The sequence below is a fragment of the Grampus griseus genome (assembly GCF_964374135.1).
Source record: "Grampus griseus genome assembly, chromosome: 21".
Classification (NCBI taxonomy): domain Eukaryota; kingdom Metazoa; phylum Chordata; class Mammalia; order Artiodactyla; family Delphinidae; genus Grampus; species Grampus griseus.
The window spans coordinates 23,841,657-23,863,377 of NC_139015.1; the positions used below are offsets into that span (position 1 = coordinate 23,841,657).

General features: G+C 39.5%; 1 protein-coding gene across 5 annotated transcripts in view; it reads left to right on the plus strand.

Annotated features, from left to right (window-relative positions):
* WRN (WRN RecQ like helicase) overlaps positions 1-21,721 on the plus strand; it is a 138,221-nt gene that overhangs the window by 81,098 nt on the left and 35,402 nt on the right. For all 5 annotated transcript variants that reach the window (XM_082680305.1, XM_082680307.1, XM_082680306.1 and 2 more), the window contains exons 19-22: positions 10,606-10,780; positions 14,576-14,757; positions 18,558-18,659; positions 18,945-19,037. In XM_082680305.1, coding sequence (XP_082536431.1) covers positions 10,606-10,780; positions 14,576-14,757; positions 18,558-18,659; positions 18,945-19,037 — 552 coding nt within the window. The remainder of the gene's footprint in view (positions 1-10,605; positions 10,781-14,575; positions 14,758-18,557; positions 18,660-18,944; positions 19,038-21,721) is intronic.

Here is a 21,721-nt window from a genome sequence, read left to right on the forward strand (position 1 = left end):
AGAAGAGTTGTGGTAGCAGGGAATCATTCAGAGTCAGAATGCTCTCTGCAGATCTTGGGCAAATAGAAATTTACCTCTTACTGAGCACTGAGATGGAGGGTAAATTAAGACTTCAAAGTATTACCTTTTATTTTCATTTTCTTCCTTTCATTTAATTCTGCCATTTGTTTATCAGTATTCACATTTTTTCTCTTCACTGAGCTAACATGTTCCTTAAACTCTGATCCTATTTGTTTTCTATATGCATGGTGCATTTAAATTAGGTCAGCCCCTCTCACCTATCTAATTTAATGGTTAAATGATGATAGATTTTTTTTTCCCCCTCAGGAAATTGTTATGAGGAAATAACTGTCTTTAGTAAACCTCTTGGCAAAGTAATGAATCCTTCTGTAATAGTGAGGTAGGAGATAGATGGGCTCCAGGCTGAGCAGCTGCAGCCAGTCTCCTGCTGACACTTTGAGATAAGATGGCAGGAGGAGCATTGGGCCCTGAGACCACAATTTCCTCATTCTGTGGTCAAGGGGATTTCTCAGCCTGACACATGTGCAGAGAAAGTCCTCAGTCATCCCCTAAGGAATTCGGGACGACATAACTCTAGGGGAGGGGCCAAAGGAGGGAGGAGATGCCAGCCCATGATATGTCCTGCCAACCTCCCAGAAACCTTTGCACTGGAATCCATCTAGACTGAGAGATGCGTGTGATGCCCCAAGAAGGACCCTGAGTCAGGACAGATATGGGCAAAAGCAAGATGATTGGCCAGAGACAACCTGGAAGACTGCCCCCATGCAAATGACTTAAGCCACCCCTATTGGGTGCAGCTCACTCTGGGAGTTTGCCCATGTGCTCTTCCACACCAGCCTTTTGGGCTGTTTGAGTCCATGCAGCCGTGTTCTGAATCTTTTAGACTCCTGTTCCCGGGGGATACACCCCAGTGTAAGAAAAATAATCTCTTATATAGTCATAGGACAATGACTATATAATCAAAATATCCTCCCCAAGGAATCCCTGGCAACTGCAACATTTTTCTCTGCGCAAGGAACTAAGTTCAACCAGAGACGTCTGATTCAGGGTCGATGGGGATCTAGGGGACACTCGGAACACCTTCTAAATTAAAGCCTCCTGGTAAATGTTTCCAGGACACCGGATTCCATTCCTAGGTGAGCCTCTTCGTCCTTGGTTGCAGGTTGCTCAACATGGGAGGATCCCTTTCTAAGCCAGAAGAAACACCTCTGGGATGTGTCCTTAAGAACTGGAAGCTTTTAAAATTAGACGGGCTAAGAAAAAAAAAGCTTAAGTTTTACTATAAGACTGACTGGCCTTTATATGTTGGGGGATGGAGAAACATGGCCCCAAAATGGGTCTCTAAATTATAAAACCATCTTGCAACTGCATCTTTATTGCCGCAGGTTGGGAAAATGGACTGAGTTTCCCTATGTCCAGGCCTTCATGTCCCTTTACCAGAATCCTGCTCTATGCGGCTCTGGTAATCAGAGGCCTGGAGAATCAGAGAATTCTCTTGACATTCTAGACGGTCCTCATTTAACTCCCCCAAACTCTCAGGAGAGAAACCGAGCCTCTCCGACTCCTACAAGTACCCCTGCTTCTCGGGATCCCCCTGGCCAATCCCAAACCTCGCCTTCCTATGCATACCCTCTATATACACAGGATGAAAAAGCTAGTCCCACAGGGGTAACCCGTAGTGGGACTTCCTATCACCGAGGATCAGGGAGAATATGCCCTCTTGGGCAAGTGGCAAATGGCGAAGGCACAATCAGAGTACACGTGCCCTTCTTCCTAACCGATTTAGCCCAGTGCAAACAAAGCCTGGACCAATTTTCTGAAGACCCTAGTAGTTTTATTGAAGGATTTCAGGCCCTAACCCTGGCCTTTGATTTAACCTGGAAGGATGTCCAAATAGTACTATCTACCTGCTGTACCCATGAGGAGAAAGAAGCAAAGGATTTGGACAGCAGCCCAGGGGCATGCTGACCAGCTCTCCAGGGACCAACCCAACATTTATGATATGGGTGGGGATGCAGTCCCAAATCAGGATCCCCCTTGGGATTATAAGTCTCTGGCGGGAACGAGGGCCAGGAACCACGTGGTTCAATGCCTGTTAGAAGGAATGAGAAAATGCATTAGAAAACCAGTCAACTGTGATAAGGTCATGGAAGTGAACCAAGAGAAAGAAGAAAACTCGGCCTTCTTTCAGGGACGGCTTGTGGAGGGTTTTAGAAAATTTACTAACATAGACCCTTCCATTCCCGAGGGTCAGTCCCTGCTAGGACAACATTTTATCACACAGTCTGCCCCTGATATTAGGTGAAAACTCCAAAAGTTACAATTAGGCCCACAAACCCTTATGCCCAAACTCCTAGAGGTAGCCTTTGGGGTATTTAATAATCGAGATCAAACTGAGGAGGAGGAAAGAACTTGGCGTGAGTTGAGGCAGGCCAAGGCTCAAGCAAGGTAAACTGATAGCCCTTGCTGTCAGACACACCGCTGAAGCTGAAATTACCTTGCAACTTCAGGGCAACCCAAAGGGGCCAAGAAGGTTCAACCATCAGTCTGGAGGTAAGACCAACAAGGGGGAATGCTTCAAATGCAAGTCAACCGGCCCCTGGGCCCGTGAATGCCAGAGGAGCCCCCCAGGCCATGCCCAGTCGGCAAGCAGACTGGTCATTGGAGATGGGACTGCCTTTGGTCCCGACAGGAAAGAGGGTCCCCCACTCCTGAGATGGCCGTGCTGGGCAACTGAGGTGGCCCTGGGATTCTAGCAGCTCTCCCCCATGAGATGTCTGTCTCCATCAAGGAGCCCTGGGTCGTTCTTGATGTGGCAGGTAAGAAGATCAATTTTTAAATTGATGTCAGAGCCACATACTCTGGCCTGATTCTCACGCTGGACCCCTTTCCTCTAAAAGCTGCACAGTGAGTGGTGTCGACGGAAAGCCTCGCACCCATTACTTCACTAGGGCTCTCACTTGGCAATTTGAACAGTGCTTGATCTCACATGCCTTTTTGGTTGTCCCTAAGTGTCCTATGCCACTACTGGAGAGAGACCTTCTGGGCTCCCTTGGGGCCATATGACGGTTAGGAGGCCCCAAGCAGCCCCTTATCTTGACCCTGACTAAGGCAGATCAACGAGAAGAGCAAGGGCCTGTTCCCAGCCATATTCTCCAACCAGTGAACCAGTTTGGGACAAAGGAGTCCCTGGGAGGGCCAGAAACACCCAATCTGTAAAAATTAGCTTTAAGCCAGAAGCCACTTACCCTAACAAGAGACAGTACCCCATAAGATTGGAAGCAAAAAAAGGGTTACAAGTCCTCATAGATAACTTCTTAAAACATGGCCTCTTGGTACCCTGCCAGTCTCCATGTAACACCCCTATTCTGCCAGTTGTTAAGCCAAATGGAGAACATAGGATAGTGCATGACCTCAGAGCAGTAAATGATGCTGTGGTTCGTGTACAACCCCTTATGGCCAATCCTTGTCACGTATTAGTCCAGGTCCCTGAGGATGCTAAATGGTTTACTGTGCTCAACCTCAAGGATGCCTTCTTTTGCATCCTAGTTCATCCCTCATCACAATATCTGTTTGCCTTCTAGTGGACTAACTCCCTCTTGGGCCAGATGCAACACACCTGGACAGTACTGCCTCAGGGGCTTCGGGACCGCCCACACTTGTTCGCCCAGGCCCTAGGAAAGGAACTAAGGGAGATAACACCTAAAAGAAGGGGCTGTTCTACAGTATGTAGATGTTGGTATATTAACATGCAGCCCCTCCACGGAGGCCTCAGATCAGAACACAATTGAAGTCCTTAATTTCCCTGGGACCCGGGGTTACAAGGTCCCCAGAAAAAGGCACACATCTCAAAGCAAGGAGTTAAATACCTGGGATACATTATAAACCTTGGAAGTAGACAACTATCTCCAGACAGAAAACGAGCTATATTAGGCCTAAGTGCTCCAAAGACAAAAAAAACATCTCTGTACCTTTTTAGGCATGGCAGGATTTTACAGAGTCTGGATCCCAGGATTTGGGCTAATGGCTAAGCCCCTGTGTGAAGCTACTAAAGACCCAGATACAGAACCATTACTTTGGACTGGGGAACAGGAAAAAACTTTTAATAGTATCAAACAGGCCCTCACGAAAGCTCCTGCTCTGGGTCTTCCAAGTTGAAAAAAGCCATTCATCTTGAATGTGGCTGAAAAGCAGGGTTCAGCCCTGGGGGTCCTAATAACAGAAGTTGGAGAAGTTCCTCAGCTTATAGGCCATTTTTTCAACAACTAGAAGTTGGCCTGGCTGCCTTCGGGTAGTAGCTGCCTCTGCTCTATAGGAAGAAGCTAACAAGCTTACCTTTGGACAGCCACTGGAAGTCCAGACCTCCCATCAAGTACAAGGGATCCTGGAGATCAAAAGCCACCACTGGCTAACTGGAGGCCGCTTTACTAAGTACCAGGCTTTGTTCCTCGACTCCCCAGAGGTAACCCTCAAAACTTGCTGCACCCTCAACCCAGCTCCACGGATGCCTGCTGACAGCCCAGAGCTAATATATTCCTGCCTCGAAACCCTTGACCAGGTCTATGCCTGTAGGTTTAATCTAACAGATCAAGCCATAGAAAACCCTGAGGAAGAATGGTTTACTGAGAGCAGTAGCTTTATTAAGGACGGGGTCAGGAGGGCAGGGTATGCTATCATGAGCGCTCACAGTGTCACAGAAGTGAAACCTTTGCCACCCAACACTTCAGCACAGAAGGCTGGACTGATAGCTCTAACCCGAGCCTTAACCCTAGGGGAAGGAAAAATTGTAAATATATACACAGACTCAAAATATGCCTTCCCTGTTCTGCATGCCCACATAGCTATCTGGAAGGAAAGAGGACTTTTTTTTTTTTTTTTTGGTACGCGGGCCTCTCACTGCTGTGGCCTCTCCCATTGCGGAGCACAGGCTCCAGACGCGCAGGCTCAGCGGCCATGGCTCACGGACCTAGCCTCTTCTTGGCACATGGGATCCTCCCAGACTGGGGCACGAACCCGCGTCCCCTGCATCGTCAGGCGGACTCCCAACCACTGCGCCACCAGGGAAGCCCAAAAGAGGACTTTTGAAGGCCAAAAATTCCCCTATAAAATATGGGATTGAGAGCCTACATATCTCATAGAAGGGGTTCAAAAACCCAGACAAAGTAGTAGTCATTTACTGCCGCGGACACGAAAATGGAATTTCTCAAATTACCCAAGGGAACAACAGGGCAGATCGGGAAGCCAAGAAAGCAGCCCTGATACCCACAACAGAAATGGCATTGATCCCATCCCTTGCCCCTTCTAACATTGTACCCAGATACTCAACTTCCGAAGAGACCTGGTCACGAGACCAAGGGGGAACTAAGGGAATAGATGGCTGGTGGCACATAGATCAAAAATTGCTCGTACCTCTTTCTGACCAATGGAAAATTATTAAAGGGCCACATGATTCCTCCATGTGGGGGAGAGAGAATGAGAGAGAAAGCCACTCCATGTCTGCAGTGGTTTTCCAGATTTTTACAGGAAAGGGCTCCCAGGGACAATCAGAAGGGTTACTGGAGCCTGCGCCCTCTGTACCACCCATAATCTGGAGGCAGCCTCAAGCCGCACCCCTCCCCCTCTTGTTAGCCCAGCCCAGTGACGTGGAACTTACCCAGGAGAGGACTGGCAAATGGGTTTCAGTCAGGTGCCCTCTTTCCAAGGCTTCAAATACTTATTAGTATTTAAAGACACTTTCACCGGATGGGCAGAGGCCTTCCCCAGTAGGACAGAAAAGGCAACCAAAGTGGCTAGAACACTTCTATCAATACAAGAAATCACTCCTAGGTTCAGGTTACCCCGCCACCTCCAAAGTGACAGTGGATCCTCATTCAAAGCCAGGGTTACCCAACAGCTCTCACAGGCCTTAGGAATCAGATACCACCTGCATTCATCCTGGAGACCTCCATCCTCAGGGAAGGCAGAGCAGGCCAGTCATACCCTAAAGAAAACCGTGGGCAAACTCTGTCAGGAAACTCTGCCTGCTGCCAATAGCTCTCCTAAGGGTCAGGGCAGCCCCTAAAACAGCTATTAAGTTGAGTCCCTTTGAAAGGACACATGGAAGGCCACTCCTCACCCTGGACATGCTAACTGACCCAGAAACCAAGCCCATCTTAAATACATTATAAACCTGGGCCAGGTCCAAATGGCCATAAAAGAACATGGAAACAGAACCCAGCTCTCCCAGATAACAGCCCCAGTCACTCCATTGTAAATCTGGGGACTGGGTGCTTTTAAAGACCTGAAAGAATGAGTCCCCCGGCGCCCAGCTACTCCCAAAGTGGAAGGGTCCTTAACAAGTCCTGCTGAGCACCCCTACAGCAGTTAAACTCCAGGGAGTCACGAGTTGGGTCCGTCTGTCCAGGATTAAACCTGCCTCCACTTATATGTTACAGGAACCCGAAGACGTATATCCCAGCTATCCCTGTGAACCTACCCAAAACCCTCAAATACCCCTTCTAGGAGGTGATCCCTGAGCCAATGACAACCGCATTGATAAGTAAACTCTCGCTTTGACATTGATTCCTTTGGGACTCTCCGGGTGACAGAAACAAGATAAGTGATGGTAGGCTGGGACTCCATAATTGCTAGTGGGCTTTCGTTTACTATATGATTTCTTTTGATGTTTCTTTGCTACTTGCTATCTGGTTACTAACGAAATTAAAACGCTGATTGATGCCATTATGAAGTTATCAATCACCCTAACTTTTCTCTCCCTCTTTTGGGGATCCACATTAGGGGAATGGGAATCCAAAGCAGTAGTAAATCTCTCAAGAATTATAGCTCAGGGATAAAATCTACCCCAGTGCTGGATCTGTCATCTCCATCCTCAGAGTGATGCCTATGGGTTAAAAACAAGCTAATCTTTACACCTAGCAGTGACGACCTTACCTTACTGAGAGTCCTTCTAACCCTACTCTTAAAGTTCGTATTCTGTCCCTAGCGCAGCTTCCATGCTTAGACCTTAACCCCTCGCGTCAGTATATCTGATGAGAACCACACACTTATTTTAAATTGCAATAAGACTAGCTTGTCTTGCTGCCACTGCCCCTATGCAACCAGCATGAAAACTTGCAGTGGAGAACCTTCAGAATCTGATCAAAGCTTCTGTTACTCCACAATTTAATTGTTCTCACCTGCCCTGACAAATATACAGGTGGAAATCTCACCCATTGGTGCCCTCACCACAAATACAATCAAAGACTAAAAAACAAGGACAAAGCCCAGATGGGATATGTACTTACTGGGCAGGAAAAACACCAATTGTCTGGAGCGTAATGTAGGCCCCCCCAACCCAAGGCGTACGGAAGGGTCCCCACCCCTTATGCCCCCTCATATAATGGTGGGCCTCCCTCCCCAAGCTGTAACGGGATCCCCTCTTGGGCAGGCTCTCTAGAGAATTGGTTTAATTCTACAACAGTGCGTCAGGCATGTGCCCCTTCTGGATATCTGTTCCTTTGTGGTCTAGACATAAACCCATTGCCTCATCAGAACAACCCCAATCCCTCTTTCCCTTTCCCGGGATTAGCTGTAGCCTTTCCTTGTATGGACAGTGCTCTGTTTACGGGACAGTGTATGTTAGGCCAACTGAGTAATCAAAGGAACCTAGGTATTATCTTCCATAATATCACCCACCCCTGGGGCAAAAGGGCAATTGGCCTCATTTTGGCAGGGACTGGAGCTGCTATTGGGTTGGCGTCCCCTTGGGAAGGCTTTGCTTACCATGAAGCAGTGCTCCGCAGACTTTTGGATAACCTTGTCAGCTCTGAGTAGGTCCACAGGGAATGCACTTTCCAAACTTTCGTTGTCTGTTAGTTCCTCAGCTGATGTAGTGATGGGTAACAGACTGGTTTTGGACTTTGTTCTGGCTGAACAGAGAGGGGTATTTGCAGTTATTAGTAAGACATGATGTACCCACATCAACACCACTGAGCTAGTAGAAGAGGACATCAAGAAAATACATGACCATGCCAGATGGCTTCATTCCTTCGGACAGGGATACCCAAGCACTGACTCTATCTGGACTGCAGTCAGAGGAGTGTTACCAAGTGTAACCTTGTTCTTACCCCTGTTTGGGCCTCTAGTTGCAATAGTCCTTTTACTGATCTTTGGCCCCTGCCTTTTTAATCTGCTTGTTAAGTTTGTTTCTTCCAGCTTGCAGCAATTCCATGTCAAGATGATGGTGATGCAGGGATTCCAGCCACTCCCTGAAAGAGATCCTGCTGGGATAACAGCAGAAGCCTTTCTGGGGTCCCTTGACAAGGCAGGGTGAGAGTTCCACGGCACCAGTTAGGTAGGGTCCATGAGCCCAATGGCAGCCTGAAGAAGCTACAGAAGGACCATCCCCCTTCATCTTCCCAGTAAAGATTCCTTGGGGTCCACACCTCTCAGACGGGATTTGAGGTAGGCGATAGATGGGCCCCAGGCTGAGCAGCTGCAGCCAGTCTTCTGCTGTCACTTTGAGATAAGATGCCAGGAGGAGCATTGGGCCCTGAGACCACAGTTTCCTCATTCTTGTGGTCAAGGGGATTTCTCAGCCCATCACATGTGTAGAGAAGGTCCTCAGTTGTCCCCTAAGGAATTCCAGATAACACAACTCTAGGGGAGGGGCCAAAGGAGGGAAGAGACACCAGCCCCATAATATGTCCTGCCAACCTCCCAGAAACCTTCGAGCTGACCAGGAAGGAACCTGAGTCAGGCCAAATATGGGCACAAGCAAGATGATTGGCTAGGGAAAACCTGGAAGACTGCCCCATATACGCGATCTAAGCCACCCCTATTGGGTGCAGCTAACTGTGCGAGTTCGCCCATGTGCTCTTCTGCATATACTTTGCTTCTCATAAATGCTGTATCTGCTTCACAATCTTGGTCTCTTTGCTGAATTCTTTCTTCAAAGAAGACAAGGAGCGAAGTCCTTTTACCAGCCATTTCACTGCTGTAATCAATAGGAATTTTTACTGCTTTGATTTTTCTGCTCTATAAGTTCAGATTTTTGTATTTTCTGCTTTTTTTAATGTAAAAAGTGATCCATATTGTTTGTATCAATTTGAACAATACAGATGCATGTAAATTGAAGAGTACGTAGATTTTTTTTCCAGTCCCATTCCTCAGTTATTATTACTGTTGGTATTTTTGCATTTAGCGTTTTAGGTGTCTGTTCTTTGTACTGTGCAAATATGTGTTCCCAGTTGTTGTTGTTATTGTTGTTAGTTTGCTATAGTATGTCAGTCTTTTCTGCAATTTTCTCCTCTTATATAAAGTATTGCTGCTATCTTTCTATATATTATGTTTAATGTTTAGGATGTTATACAGTATTCACATTTTGGTGCACAATTTTTCCTTCTTTGAAAAATGTTTTTTAAATGAGATTCTTATACATTAAAAAGATAATTTGCATTTTTTTTCACTCTATGGAGTTATCTACTATGAATTTTTGACATGGAAGTCCATTTGGTCACTCTCAAAAATTGCTTTGAGTAGATTATTCAGTAAGACTCGTAGAGTAAAATTACTGTCTCATTTTTCCCCTCTAAGTTTTCAGTGGCTTTTACCATAGTCCTTCTTAAAGGTTTTATATACATTTAATTTTTAAATATTTACTTCACATTTTGTAGTATGAATGTATATGATCATGAACATTTAGATTATTTTTCACTATTATAGTTTTGTTGTGAATATTTGTGTATATGTATCTTTTAGCAGATGTGTGTGTTTGTAAAATAGATTCCTAAAATTGTATCACAGGTTATGCACATTAAAAATTAAATAAAATAACTTCTCCTAAATCTAAATAGTATATTCTTTTTATATTGGTTAGGTCAGCATAAATGAATGTATTTACATAAATGAATATGTTGAGGAATTAAATAAATGTTCTATGGAAATCATTATTTATACTTTTAATAAATAAGCGCAAATTTCTAAAACGCTTTATAACAGATGTTATTTTCTGTTATGGTCATATAGTCTCAAGTTACTAGTAAATACTTCCTTGAACTATAAAAATGATCTTTTACTATTGCATGAAAGTTCTTGCTTTTTTAGTAAACAGATTTAGAAATTCAATTTTATGATCATAAGAGGGCATAAGAATAATATAAATTTTATTCCTTCTCCTATGTAAACATTACATTTCTTATATAAATGAAGACTAATTGTTAATCTAGTGCTTTACAATTCCAAAGGACGGTAATTGCGTTTCCATTAGTTTACAGGTTTTTAGCAAGACTTCTGCTTCAATAAATAAACTTGTCTCTGGTTTTAATTTGAACAAAAAAGTGAAGTCAGAGGTGTTTGGGTTTAATATAATTTATTTCCACGTTTGAGTGTCTAAAATGTTTCAGGTATTTGTTAAATATGTCATTGTTTTTTATATGCTTTCTCCTTTTAGTTTTTTACTGAAAGGAAAATTAAAGTTTAAAAACTAAATTAAAATGAAATTATATTAAAATTTTAAAAAGAAAGGGAAAATTAAATTAGGTAAAACTCAAACTGGTCTGAAGCCTATATGTATATGTTTGTCCTTTTGCTCTTCTTTTTCTTTAGTTCTGCTTGGGAATTTGAAGGTCCAGCTATCATCTACTGTCCTTCTAGAAGAATGACAGAACGAGTTACAGCTGAACTTAAGAAACTGAAGTTAGCCTGTGGAACATACCATGCAGGACTGAGTATTAACTTAAGGAGACAAGTTCATCATAGGTTCATGAGAGATGAAATTCAGGTGTGAAGATTGATCATCATTACTGTCTGTTCCCCATAGTGGAAACAGATATTTCTCTAATATTTATTTACAAGATCTTTATTGAATACCTTCTTCTTCTTCTCCTTTTCTTTCCAGGAGGGACAATCAACTTTTTTTTTTTTAATTTTTTTTTTTAGTTAAAAATGTTTTAAATTTTTTTAATTTAAATTTTATTTTATATTAGAGTATAGTTGATTTACAGTGTTGTTAATTTCATACTATATATAAAATAGATAACTAATAAGAACCTACTGTGTAGCACAGGGAACTCTATTCAATACTCTGTAATGACCTATATGGGAATAGAATCTAAAAAAGAGTGGATATACATATATGTATAACTGACTCACTTTGCTGTACAGCAGAGAAACTAACACAAAATTGTAAGTCAACTATACTCCAATAAAAAAATTAATTAAAAAATTAAAGTTGGAATTGAATTTCATAATTTAAGTCTAATCGTGAAAAATATTCATTTTTCGTTTAAAAAAATCGAAAAACAAAATGGTATATAAAAACATTTCAGGTGTACAGCCAAGTGATTTATTCATACATATACATTTGAATACCTTCTTTCTGATGAGCATAAAGCAGTCACTCTGATAGAATCAGTATATAATGTGGGAGATAGATATGTAAGAAAACTATTGCAGGCTAGTATAAATGGCAGCCTGTACATAGAATAGTGTTTAGGTGCACAGAGGAGGGAATGCTGGCTGTTAAGTTAGGTCGTGTAATGGGGTTGGTTCACCCAGGAGGAAGCAATCCGAATAGAATCTGAACAAGTGAATAACAGTTTGTCAAGTATGCAAGGCCAGGAGGTGATGAGGGAAAAGGAATAGGTTATAGAATTCCAGGAAGAAGGACTGGCATGTGCAAAGGCACTGTGATATGAGAGAGCGTACTGGGTTCAGGAAATGGTGAGTAGTTTGCAATGGTTGGAGAAGAAGGGAGTATGGAGTAGGAAGGGCACAAAGTATAGGTAAGAAGGCAGGGAGGAATGGTGGAGACTCGTAGGAAAAGAGTTGAATGGGTTGTTTGGCCAGGTTGTAGAGGGTCTTAAAACTTGCAAAGAGGCAAGCTGGGATTGGTGTGAAGTTTCTCTAGTTTTTCCAGACTACTTTAGCTGTAGAATTCTTTATTTAAATGAAATTTTATCTAATAGGTAAAACAGATTAAAGTAGAATCATTCTTGTTGAAGTTGATGTGACGGATGAAGGGGTCCAAGAGCTTCCCTATCTCCAAGTCAGTCCCTGGGGGTATTTTAGAATCCTCAAAGTTCTGCAGAACAGAATTTGGAAACCACTGTGACAGACTACTCTATATTTTTGAGCAAGATAATAGTATTATAGAAACATTAGACTGGGAGCACCAAGTAGGACTGATCTGAAGGAGAAAAACTGAAGAAAGGAAGGGTATTGATGAAATTATTGTAAAGTGTTACGGCTGAGATTCATAAAATGACTGGAATCCTGTTTCAGTGGGTGTCATACAGATTATTTGGGAAGATTTAAATTCAAGCCGTGTGAGCAGGTTTAAATCAACACCATCAACATCATTTCCACACCCTGTCGCTATAAGCCTGGACTAGTCATCTCAAATTGAGAAGAACTTAATTTCTGCTTTGCATTTTCTGTCAAATAGGTCATCAGTTTCCTCTGTATCTAGATCTCTGTCTATGCAGTTCACTGTGCATTGTCATGATGCAATGCATACCTGCCTGAAGGCATCTGTTCTCTTTCTTCCTCTTCTTTCCAAAGTTAGGAACAGCTATCACAACTGCCTGGAGTAGAGATTTTATCCAAATTCTTAAATGCTTACATGTTTATTCTGTTATCTCTGGAGCTTGAAAAGTATCAGATAAAATTTATTAGCTGCTGCTTATTGAATCTTAACAATCGAGAGCCAATAATTGACCAGTTGTTTCTTCTATCTTGGTGTATTGCTAATTATTCATTTAGATAGAAACATCTCCCAAAGATATGAGGGAGACAAGATTTTTTTTCTTTCCTATTATTCATAACCAAATCTAACCACATTTGGATGTAGATTTGCATTTTGAGTTTGTGACCATTCATTCTTTTAATCCTGACTTTTAGTTTTATGTCCTTTTGTATTTTATTTGCCTTTTCAAGATGGCCTGAATTCCTTTCCTGTCTGGAATGAGGTTATGAATAAATTATTGGATAAAATATCTTCATTTACACCTGAGCGTCTATGAGGATATTTTGAAAATCATGTCTGCAGAATAGGTTGATCTCATCTAAAAGCAGTATCATATGATGAAAATTAGATCTTAAAAGTTCTCATCATACAAATACACATATACACACAGACACAGATACATACACACACAGTAATCATGTGAGGTGATGGAGGTGTTAAGTAACTTTACTGAGGTAATCATGTCGCAGTATATACGTACATCAAATCATCATGTTATATATTTTAAACTTACATAATGTTATATTTCAGTTATATCTCAATAAAGCTGGAAAAAATTGAATAAGAAATAACATTTTAAAAAAGAAAAGTTGGAATTATTATATTGCTTATTTACTCTTAAATACAACAAAACTGTCTAGTTTTATTCACTCAGAGCTTTTTTTTAATATTATTTCCATCCCTAGATTTATTTTTCTTTCATCTTTCTCATACTTCCCTTTATTTGTCCTCCCTCCCTCCCTTCCTCTTTTTTCTACTCTTGGTGCATCTTAACACATTTTTTAAAATGGCACTTTAATATTTATCAGTTATACACACACATAGTTTAACAAACCAAATCGTTCTCCAGTGCTTACAATGAAAAGCGTCAGCCCCTCATTCTTTCCCTGCTTCTTTTTCCTACTCTCATCTCTTTTAGCTTAGTCTTTTGGTGTTTGCCGCTGTATCTTACAATAATTTGCTTATACTGCTGCTACTTAGTTTATTTATTTATTTGCTTATGAGATTTAGGCATTATCTCTGTTTCCCTGCTATGAAAGATGAAGGTATAGCTCTTTCACATCCCTTCCTGCCCTTCTCACCCCATCCAGAAGTTTCTACCCCCTTCACTTCCAATATTAATACCATAATTTTGGTTAGATCAGTATATATATTCAAATATTATATATTTATGTATTCTCTATAAATGCTTTTTATCTGTAAGACATGTAGCATATTTACAGTTACTTGTACATATTTTGTATTCTTATTATTAATACTTTAAAAAAAATTTGTGTAGTTTTTTTTGGTGCTTACCACTAATTTTTCCCTAAGATTTCCCCTAGTCATGTAAATCCGATCTTGGTATACTCATTCATATTAGATATTCTACCAATTTTATCCTTTTAAATATGCAGAGATAAATTCATGATTCATTCTGCCATCTTTAATGAGAAGCTTCCTTCTACCTTAGAATAATGCTAGAAAATATTAAGATACTATGCAGTCTTGAAACTTCATAATATTATCCCAAAGACTCATTTAATATAATAAATAGTTTAAGAGCCTCTTTTCTGTCTTGTACTCATGTGCATTCAGAGAAACCACTTTATTTGCTTCTTTTAATAGAGAGGGAACAAATCCTATTTTATGGTCACCATTCCTTAACCTGTAAATTGGGCAGATAATCTTTTAATCTATAAGCAATTGGTTGAAATTATATTAAATTCAGTTTCGTGCCATGACTTTAGTTAATTAGTTAATGAACTAATTATTCTTACCAAAAGGTAAACATGTAAGGTTTTAGTTCTGCTAAATGATTGTCAAACTATGTTGTTATTTTATTCTCAGTGTGTAATAGCTACCATAGCTTTTGGAATGGGCATTAATAAAGCTGACATTCGCCAAGTCATTCATTACGGTGCTCCTAAGGAAATGGAATCATATTACCAGGAGATCGGTAGAGCTGGCCGTGATGGACTTCAAAGTTCTTGTCATGTACTTTGGGCTCCAGGAGACTTTAACACAAATAGGTAAAAACATTTATTGCTTTCACCCTTGCAGATTTCTTTCTTTCCACATAAGCTTCGAAAGTATTTGAGACAACATTCAAAATTTAAAGTAATATGTATAAGTGCCTTTAAAACCAAAAGAAAACAGAAGACGTCTAAGAAGAACTTTGTGGTGTGTTGCTACCCAGAGGAGATGACCTAATTTCTTCTATACCTCATTTAGTGTGAAGAGTTAACTAAAACAGCACTATACTGGGAATGTAACGTAGATCTTATGGAACACTTTTTTTCTTCTTTTTTTCGCGATACGTGGGCCTCTCACTGCTGTGGCCTCTCCCGTTGCGGAGCACAGGCTCCGGACGCACAGGCTCGGCGGCCATGGCTCACGGGCCCAGCTGCTCCGCGGCATGTGGGATCTTCCCGGACCGGGGCACGAACCCGTGTCCCCTGCATCGGCAGGCGGACTCTCAACCACTGCGCCACCAGGGAAGTCCTATGGAACACTTTTTAATATTGTTCATCGATGAGCTGTTTTTCTCCTCAGGTTCTCTCAAGTTTTGATATGTCTTCAGCCATAGTTACTTTAGATACCATTTATTTTGTTTTTATTTTTTTCTTCTCATGCTGCCATGGTGCTTATTCTAAATGACTTCTACCAATCCCAGTTTGTCTCTAATTACCATTTTTATTTCCTTTGTTAGTTCTAGGAGAGCATGCCAGCTCTCCTTGGCAGTGTGTGAATGATCATGTTGCCCTGTACTGACTGACTGCCATGGAAAAAAATATTGTACTTAGTGTCTAGATACAGGAAAACCATTCCACTTAAGTACTAAACAGGTATCTTGTTGGCACTTATGTTCTGTGAGATTGATATTGAAAGGAAAACTTCATCTTGCAAAGTTTTAGGGGCAGGTTTACCAACTTCTTTCTTCATCCATAAGAAAAAAAAATTGAAGAAAAAAAAAACCTATACGTGGTAACTGATGGGCCTGCCGAGATGAGGTGTTTTCAGAATGCACCTCCATATAGCTACATAAGTTGAGCTCTTGGATGGACCTATTAGCCCATCTTATTAAAATGATGAAAGTGGCTATCTAATACAGTTTTTGTTTTTATTTATTACTCAACAATTTTTTTTGGAGTACTCACTATGTTCCAAGCATTATGCTTTGTGCCGGGGATCCAATGGTAAATAAAAGCAGATATAGTACCTGTTTTTATAGAGTTTACTGTATAATGGGAATAGCAGGTCTTAGTCACAGAATCATACAACCGCGGATACATAGTGTTCATTTTACTGCTCTTTTGTGTTTGAAAATTTGAATAACCAAACGATTTTTTGAAAAGGATCATGCAAATTTGTATAAAATTAAAACTGTGTTAAGTGCTATGAAGGAAATTGCATTGAGTAGTGAGTATATTATGGGTGTGTGTTTACCAAATTATAAAGGTCAGATAAGGCTTCCTTGAGGAAGTAATGGGTTAACTTGAGATATGAAAGAAGAATAGGGATTAATTAGGTAAGAATGTTTGCTATAAATTTTAAGCTTCTTTTAAGAGTAGTCACTAACTTTTGTTTCTTAACATACAGTCAATAAACCATCTTCTTAAGAAGAACAATTATTATTTTCCTTTTGACACTGGTGTCTATGTGAAGCTTTTTATAAACTAATTTTAAATAATTGGGATAGAACACAGCTCTGCATGCTACAATTAAATTTGGGATTGCATCAAACATAAGTTGATTCCTACCAGTTCTGATTTTATTTGTGCATTGTGTTAAAGATGCTGAAGACTTAACAGCCCAAGTTTTATATTGTGGCTTGGCAGGTTCATCAATAGATATAGTTCCTGTGTATCTGAGTCTCAAAAGATATTTTAAATGGTTATCTCATTAAGATTTAACAGGGAGTAACAGTGATTAGTAATCAAATAGTGGTGCCAGGAAATCCACTCTTGAATCTTTAGTACAGACAGGTTGTTCTTTGCATCCATATTAAAGGAAATAAAACTATAGGGCTAATCAGCATTAAAAAAAATTTCAGCAAGGATTGAGGCCCAGATCTCTGCCATCCTTGTGACAAACCTCTTCTATTAGAAAAAACAAAGTTTTAGAATAAATGGAATAGCTGGTTTTCAAATGAAAAGATCACTGTAATTCACAAAATTTTTAGTCTGTCTTATGCTAGAATCCTGTGACTGAGAGAAGAAACTTGTCCAATCATCAGCGTAAATATGCAATTTTATATTTTTTATTGGCAAAGTCTCAATGTCTGCACCTGCCATTATTTAAAACAGTCAAACCCAATAGTTACTGTAATCTTTGTTTAAAGGGAATAATTTGCAAATTAATCTCAGTTTAACAAATCTTCCACTGGCTCCACCTGATTTCTATTTATGGTATTGTTTTTAGAATATTTCTTCTTTTTCAACTTGTTTTTATTCTGTGGAATATTATACTGTAATGATTTTGGTGGTCCTAAAAGAAGAATAAATATTCATTTGATTTGTTGTTAGAGACTTGTTACTTTATTTTCTTCAATTTGTTACTGAAACTGATGAGATTAGTTAAATGTAGATTGTGGGAACCAAACATAAGGGAAGCTCTAGCTCTCAGAGTGTGGGCATTGTTTCCTTTGTTCTTTCTATCTGAGGAGAAAGAGGTGAGCTAAACAAACAAAACAGAGCAAAAAAAGGAACTAATATTTAGCCCATGAGCTAGGAATAATGAGGTTAGATGGTTGACCTAGGAACTAGAGTCAATCGTTGGAAGAGACTTTTTAGGGAAATTACATGGAAAGGCATGGTGGTTGGTGGTGTCAAATGATAAGAATGTTTTTGAATAAGAGATCATTTGTGTGTCCAGACTTTCCAGAGCTCACTTAACTGGATTCCCTGTGGGTGTCATCCTTGAGAATTGTACAGAGGTATTTTTATCAGTTAGAAAGCTGTACAGTCAAAACATGAGTGATGAGGATCAGTATTATCACTTAGATCTTGTGGATAAATTATTTTCTTTTGAAATATTTGAAACCTATTCAACTCAGATTTTTCTTTATTCTCAGAAAGATATACAAAGACTATTTGGAAGATTATCATCATCTGATGTACGATAGTCATGGAATTTCTTCACAGGAGAGTAGAATTAACAGTCAGGATGAGGTATAGCAGCATTAACTTAAAAAAAAACCCATGTATTTAGTGTTATTTAAAAAGTTTATATAAATTCAGTATTATGGGGGAAAAAATGGTTAGAATTGTTTGAGGAAGGAACTTAATTCTGATATTTTATTAGTGTCCTATAATGCCCCATAATACAAAGAGGTAGTTTTTAGAGGGCTGAGAAGTTCTCTGAAGAGCTAAAGTGATGAAGGTTCATATTTAGATCATGAGTCTTTTTCAGTATTCCTTATATAGATTAGATGCCTTTAGTTTCTCATATAAAATAACTTAAAGAATAACCTTTTACTGGGAAAACGTAAAAATTCACGTATAGTAGAAATATTGCCAAAAAAGCAAGTAGCATATAAGTCAAAATGAAGAACTTTAGGGTTTTAACAGTTTTTCATAGGCAGCTAAAAAATTGATGCTTGGACATGGGTAGAATTCTTTCAAAAGTAATTTTCATAAAAATCAGAAAAATGCTTGCCTCTTATGGGGGCATTGACTGGGAAGGGACACAATAACTTGCTGAGATGATAGAAATGTTCTTTATCTTGTTAGCACTGTGGATGTTATAGACTATGAAAAATAAACAGGAATAAATAAATGAAATAAAACTAATACAATTTTAATAGTACTGTGGTATTTTTAATTGACAGGCGCCTCCTTAGTGAAATATGCAATGAAAAGTTTCGATTATACAAATTAAAGATGATGGCAAAGATGGATAAATATCTTAATTCCAGAATGTGTAGGCGACAGTAAGTATTATTTACTTTATATCAGTTAATAACAAGGATTTATAGATAATATTCTTAAGGAAAAAGTTTTGCAAAGTAATTAGAAGTATTTAAAAGATATTTGATGGTGTTAACATATGTGCTGAATTTTTAAGGCAACTTGCTTTGTGCCTCAGTAAACTGAAGCCAAATAATGAGGTCTCAGCTGAATCAATTAATGTTGATTTCACCTCATTATTTTCAACAATGAATTTAACATGTATGTTTTTGTTCTTTTATTTAATTTTAAAATTTTCTCTTGGGTAGACTCATCTTGTCTCATTTTGAAGACAAACAGCTACGAAAGGCCTCCGTGGGAATTATGGGAACTGAAAATTGCTGTGATAATTGCAGGTCCAGGTAACATTTCCTTCTTCTAGATGGACATTCTAAAAGTCTTTGTTTCTCTTCCTTTGCAAATAATTTTTAATTGAATTTTTGTTGAGTGATATGTATTGCAGTTTTTAAAAAACAAAATAATGAATTTATTTATTAAAAAAGAGGACAAAGCAAACAGTATTACAATCTTTTACTTTTATAAATAGATAAACCAATTAATGGTAGACCTAAATCTAAACCTATCAATAGTTATATTAAATGTAAATGATCTAAAAATACCATTTAGGGCTTCCCTGGTGGCGCAGTGGTTGAGGACCCTGCCGATGCAGGGGACACGGGTTCGTGCCCTGGTCCGGGAAGATCCCACATGCCGTGGAGCGGCTGGGCCGGTGAGCCATGGCCGCTGAGCCTGTGTGTCCGGAGCCTGTGCTCCGCAATGGGAGAGGCCACAACAGTGAGAAGCCCGCGTACCGCAAAAAAAAAAAAAAAAAAAAAAAAAAATAACATTTAAAGGCAAAAGTTGTTAGAATTGGTTTAAAAATATGACCCAACCAAATGCTGTACACAAGAAATCCACTATAGGTATAATTATATAGGTAGATTAAAAATAAAAAGATAAAAACTGTATACCATGAAAACACTAATCAAAAGAAAGCTGGAGTTGTTACTTTTAATGTCAGATAATGGCGACTTTGGAGGAAGAATATTAGCAGGGATAAAGAAGGACATTACATGATGATAAAAGAGTCAGTTTACCAATGTATCAGTCAGGGTTCTCCAGAGCAATACATGCACATATGTGTACACACACACACGCACACGCACACACACACAGACAGAGAGGTAATGAGAGAGGGAGAGAGAGGTTAATTTTAAGGTATTGGCTCATGCAGTTGTAGGGGTTGGCAAGTCTGAAATCTGTAGGCAGCCTAGCAGGCTGGAAAGTTGGGCAGGGTTTCTACATTACAGTTTTGAGTCACAATTCCTTGTTCTCCAGCCAACCTCAGTCTTTGCTCTTTAAAGCCTTCATCTGATTGAATGAGACCTACTCACATTATCAAGGGTCAGCTCCTTTACCTAAAGTCAACTGATTGTAAATGTTAATCCCATCTACAAAATACCTTTATAGCAACATCTAGGTTAGTGTTTGACCAAATGACTGGGTACCATAAGCTGACACACAAAGATAACCATTATATCCAAGAACACCTAATCCTAAATGTGTATATACTTTGAAAAGAACTGACCGAATTGAAAGGAGAAATAGAGAAATCTGTAAGTAGAGTTGGTGACTTCAGCATCTCTCAGTAATTAATAGAGCTGGTAGACAGAAAATCAGTAAGAAAATAGAAGAAATGGAACAGGACTGTCAGCAGACTGTCTAATTGACTTTTATAGAACATTCCACCTAACAACAGCAGATACACGTTCTTTTCAGGTGCAGATGGAATGTTCATGAAAATAGACTGTATTCTGGATCATAAAACAAACCTTAACACATTTAAAAGATTTGTATTTATACAGAATACATTTTCTAACTAAAATGGAATGAAACTAGAAATCAACAGCAGAAAGATAACAGGAGTCTCCAAACACTTGGAAATTAAGTAACACACTACTAAATAATCCATTAGTCAAAGAGGAAGTCTCAAGGTAAATCAGAAAATATTTTGAACTGAGTGAAATGAAAATACAAAATGTATGGGGTACAGCTAAAGTGATACTGACAGGGAAGATTAGAGCATTAAATACTTACAGTAGAAGGGTTTCAAATTAGTAATTAAGCTTCCACCTTAAACTAGCAAATAGGGGTAAAGAAAACTAAAAGGAAGCAGAAGGAAGGAAAGAATGAAGATAAGAGCATAAATCAATAGAAAACAAAAACAATTGGAGAAAACCAATGAACTCAAAAGCTCATTCTTTGAAAAGGTCAATAAAACTGATAGAAAGTTCTAAAAAGAAAAAAAAAAAAGAAGACGAGGAGACACAGATTACCAATATCAGAACTGAGAGAGGGAATTTCACTCTAGCCACAACAGACATTAAAAGGATAATGAGGAAATACTATGAATAACTCAGTGCACATACATTCAGTAATTTAGGTGAAATGGACCAATTCCTTGAAAACCTCAGACTAATAAAACTCACTCACACACACACAAAAAAAACAAAAAACAAAAAACCCTCACTCACAATGAAGTACATAACCTGAATAATCCTACCACTGTTGAAGAAATTGGATCCTTGTTAAAAACTTCCAAAAATAAAATTCCCTAGCCCAAGTGATTTCAGTGGCAAATTCTGCCCCCCCAAAAGAAGAAATAATGCCAGTTCTACTATTTATGTGATATTCTCTCAAACATAAAACTGCACTGTAGAGATGAAGAAAAGATTAATGGTTGCCAGAGATTAGAGGGATGGGGTCAAGGTTGTGATTACAAAGGAATAGCATAAGGGAGTATTTTGCAGTGATGGATTTGTTGCATGTTCTGATTGTGGTGATGGTTAGAAGAATCTATGAATGTGTTTAAATTTGTAGACCTTAACACACACACACAGACATACAATCAATTTAACTGTATATTAATTGAAAAAATAAAATACAAATGGTGTATGTAGTTGAGCTAACCATATACTAGGTGTGGTAGCTGTATACTGTTAGACAGAAGGAGTTTTATTAGGGATGGAGATGGTCTCTATGCAGT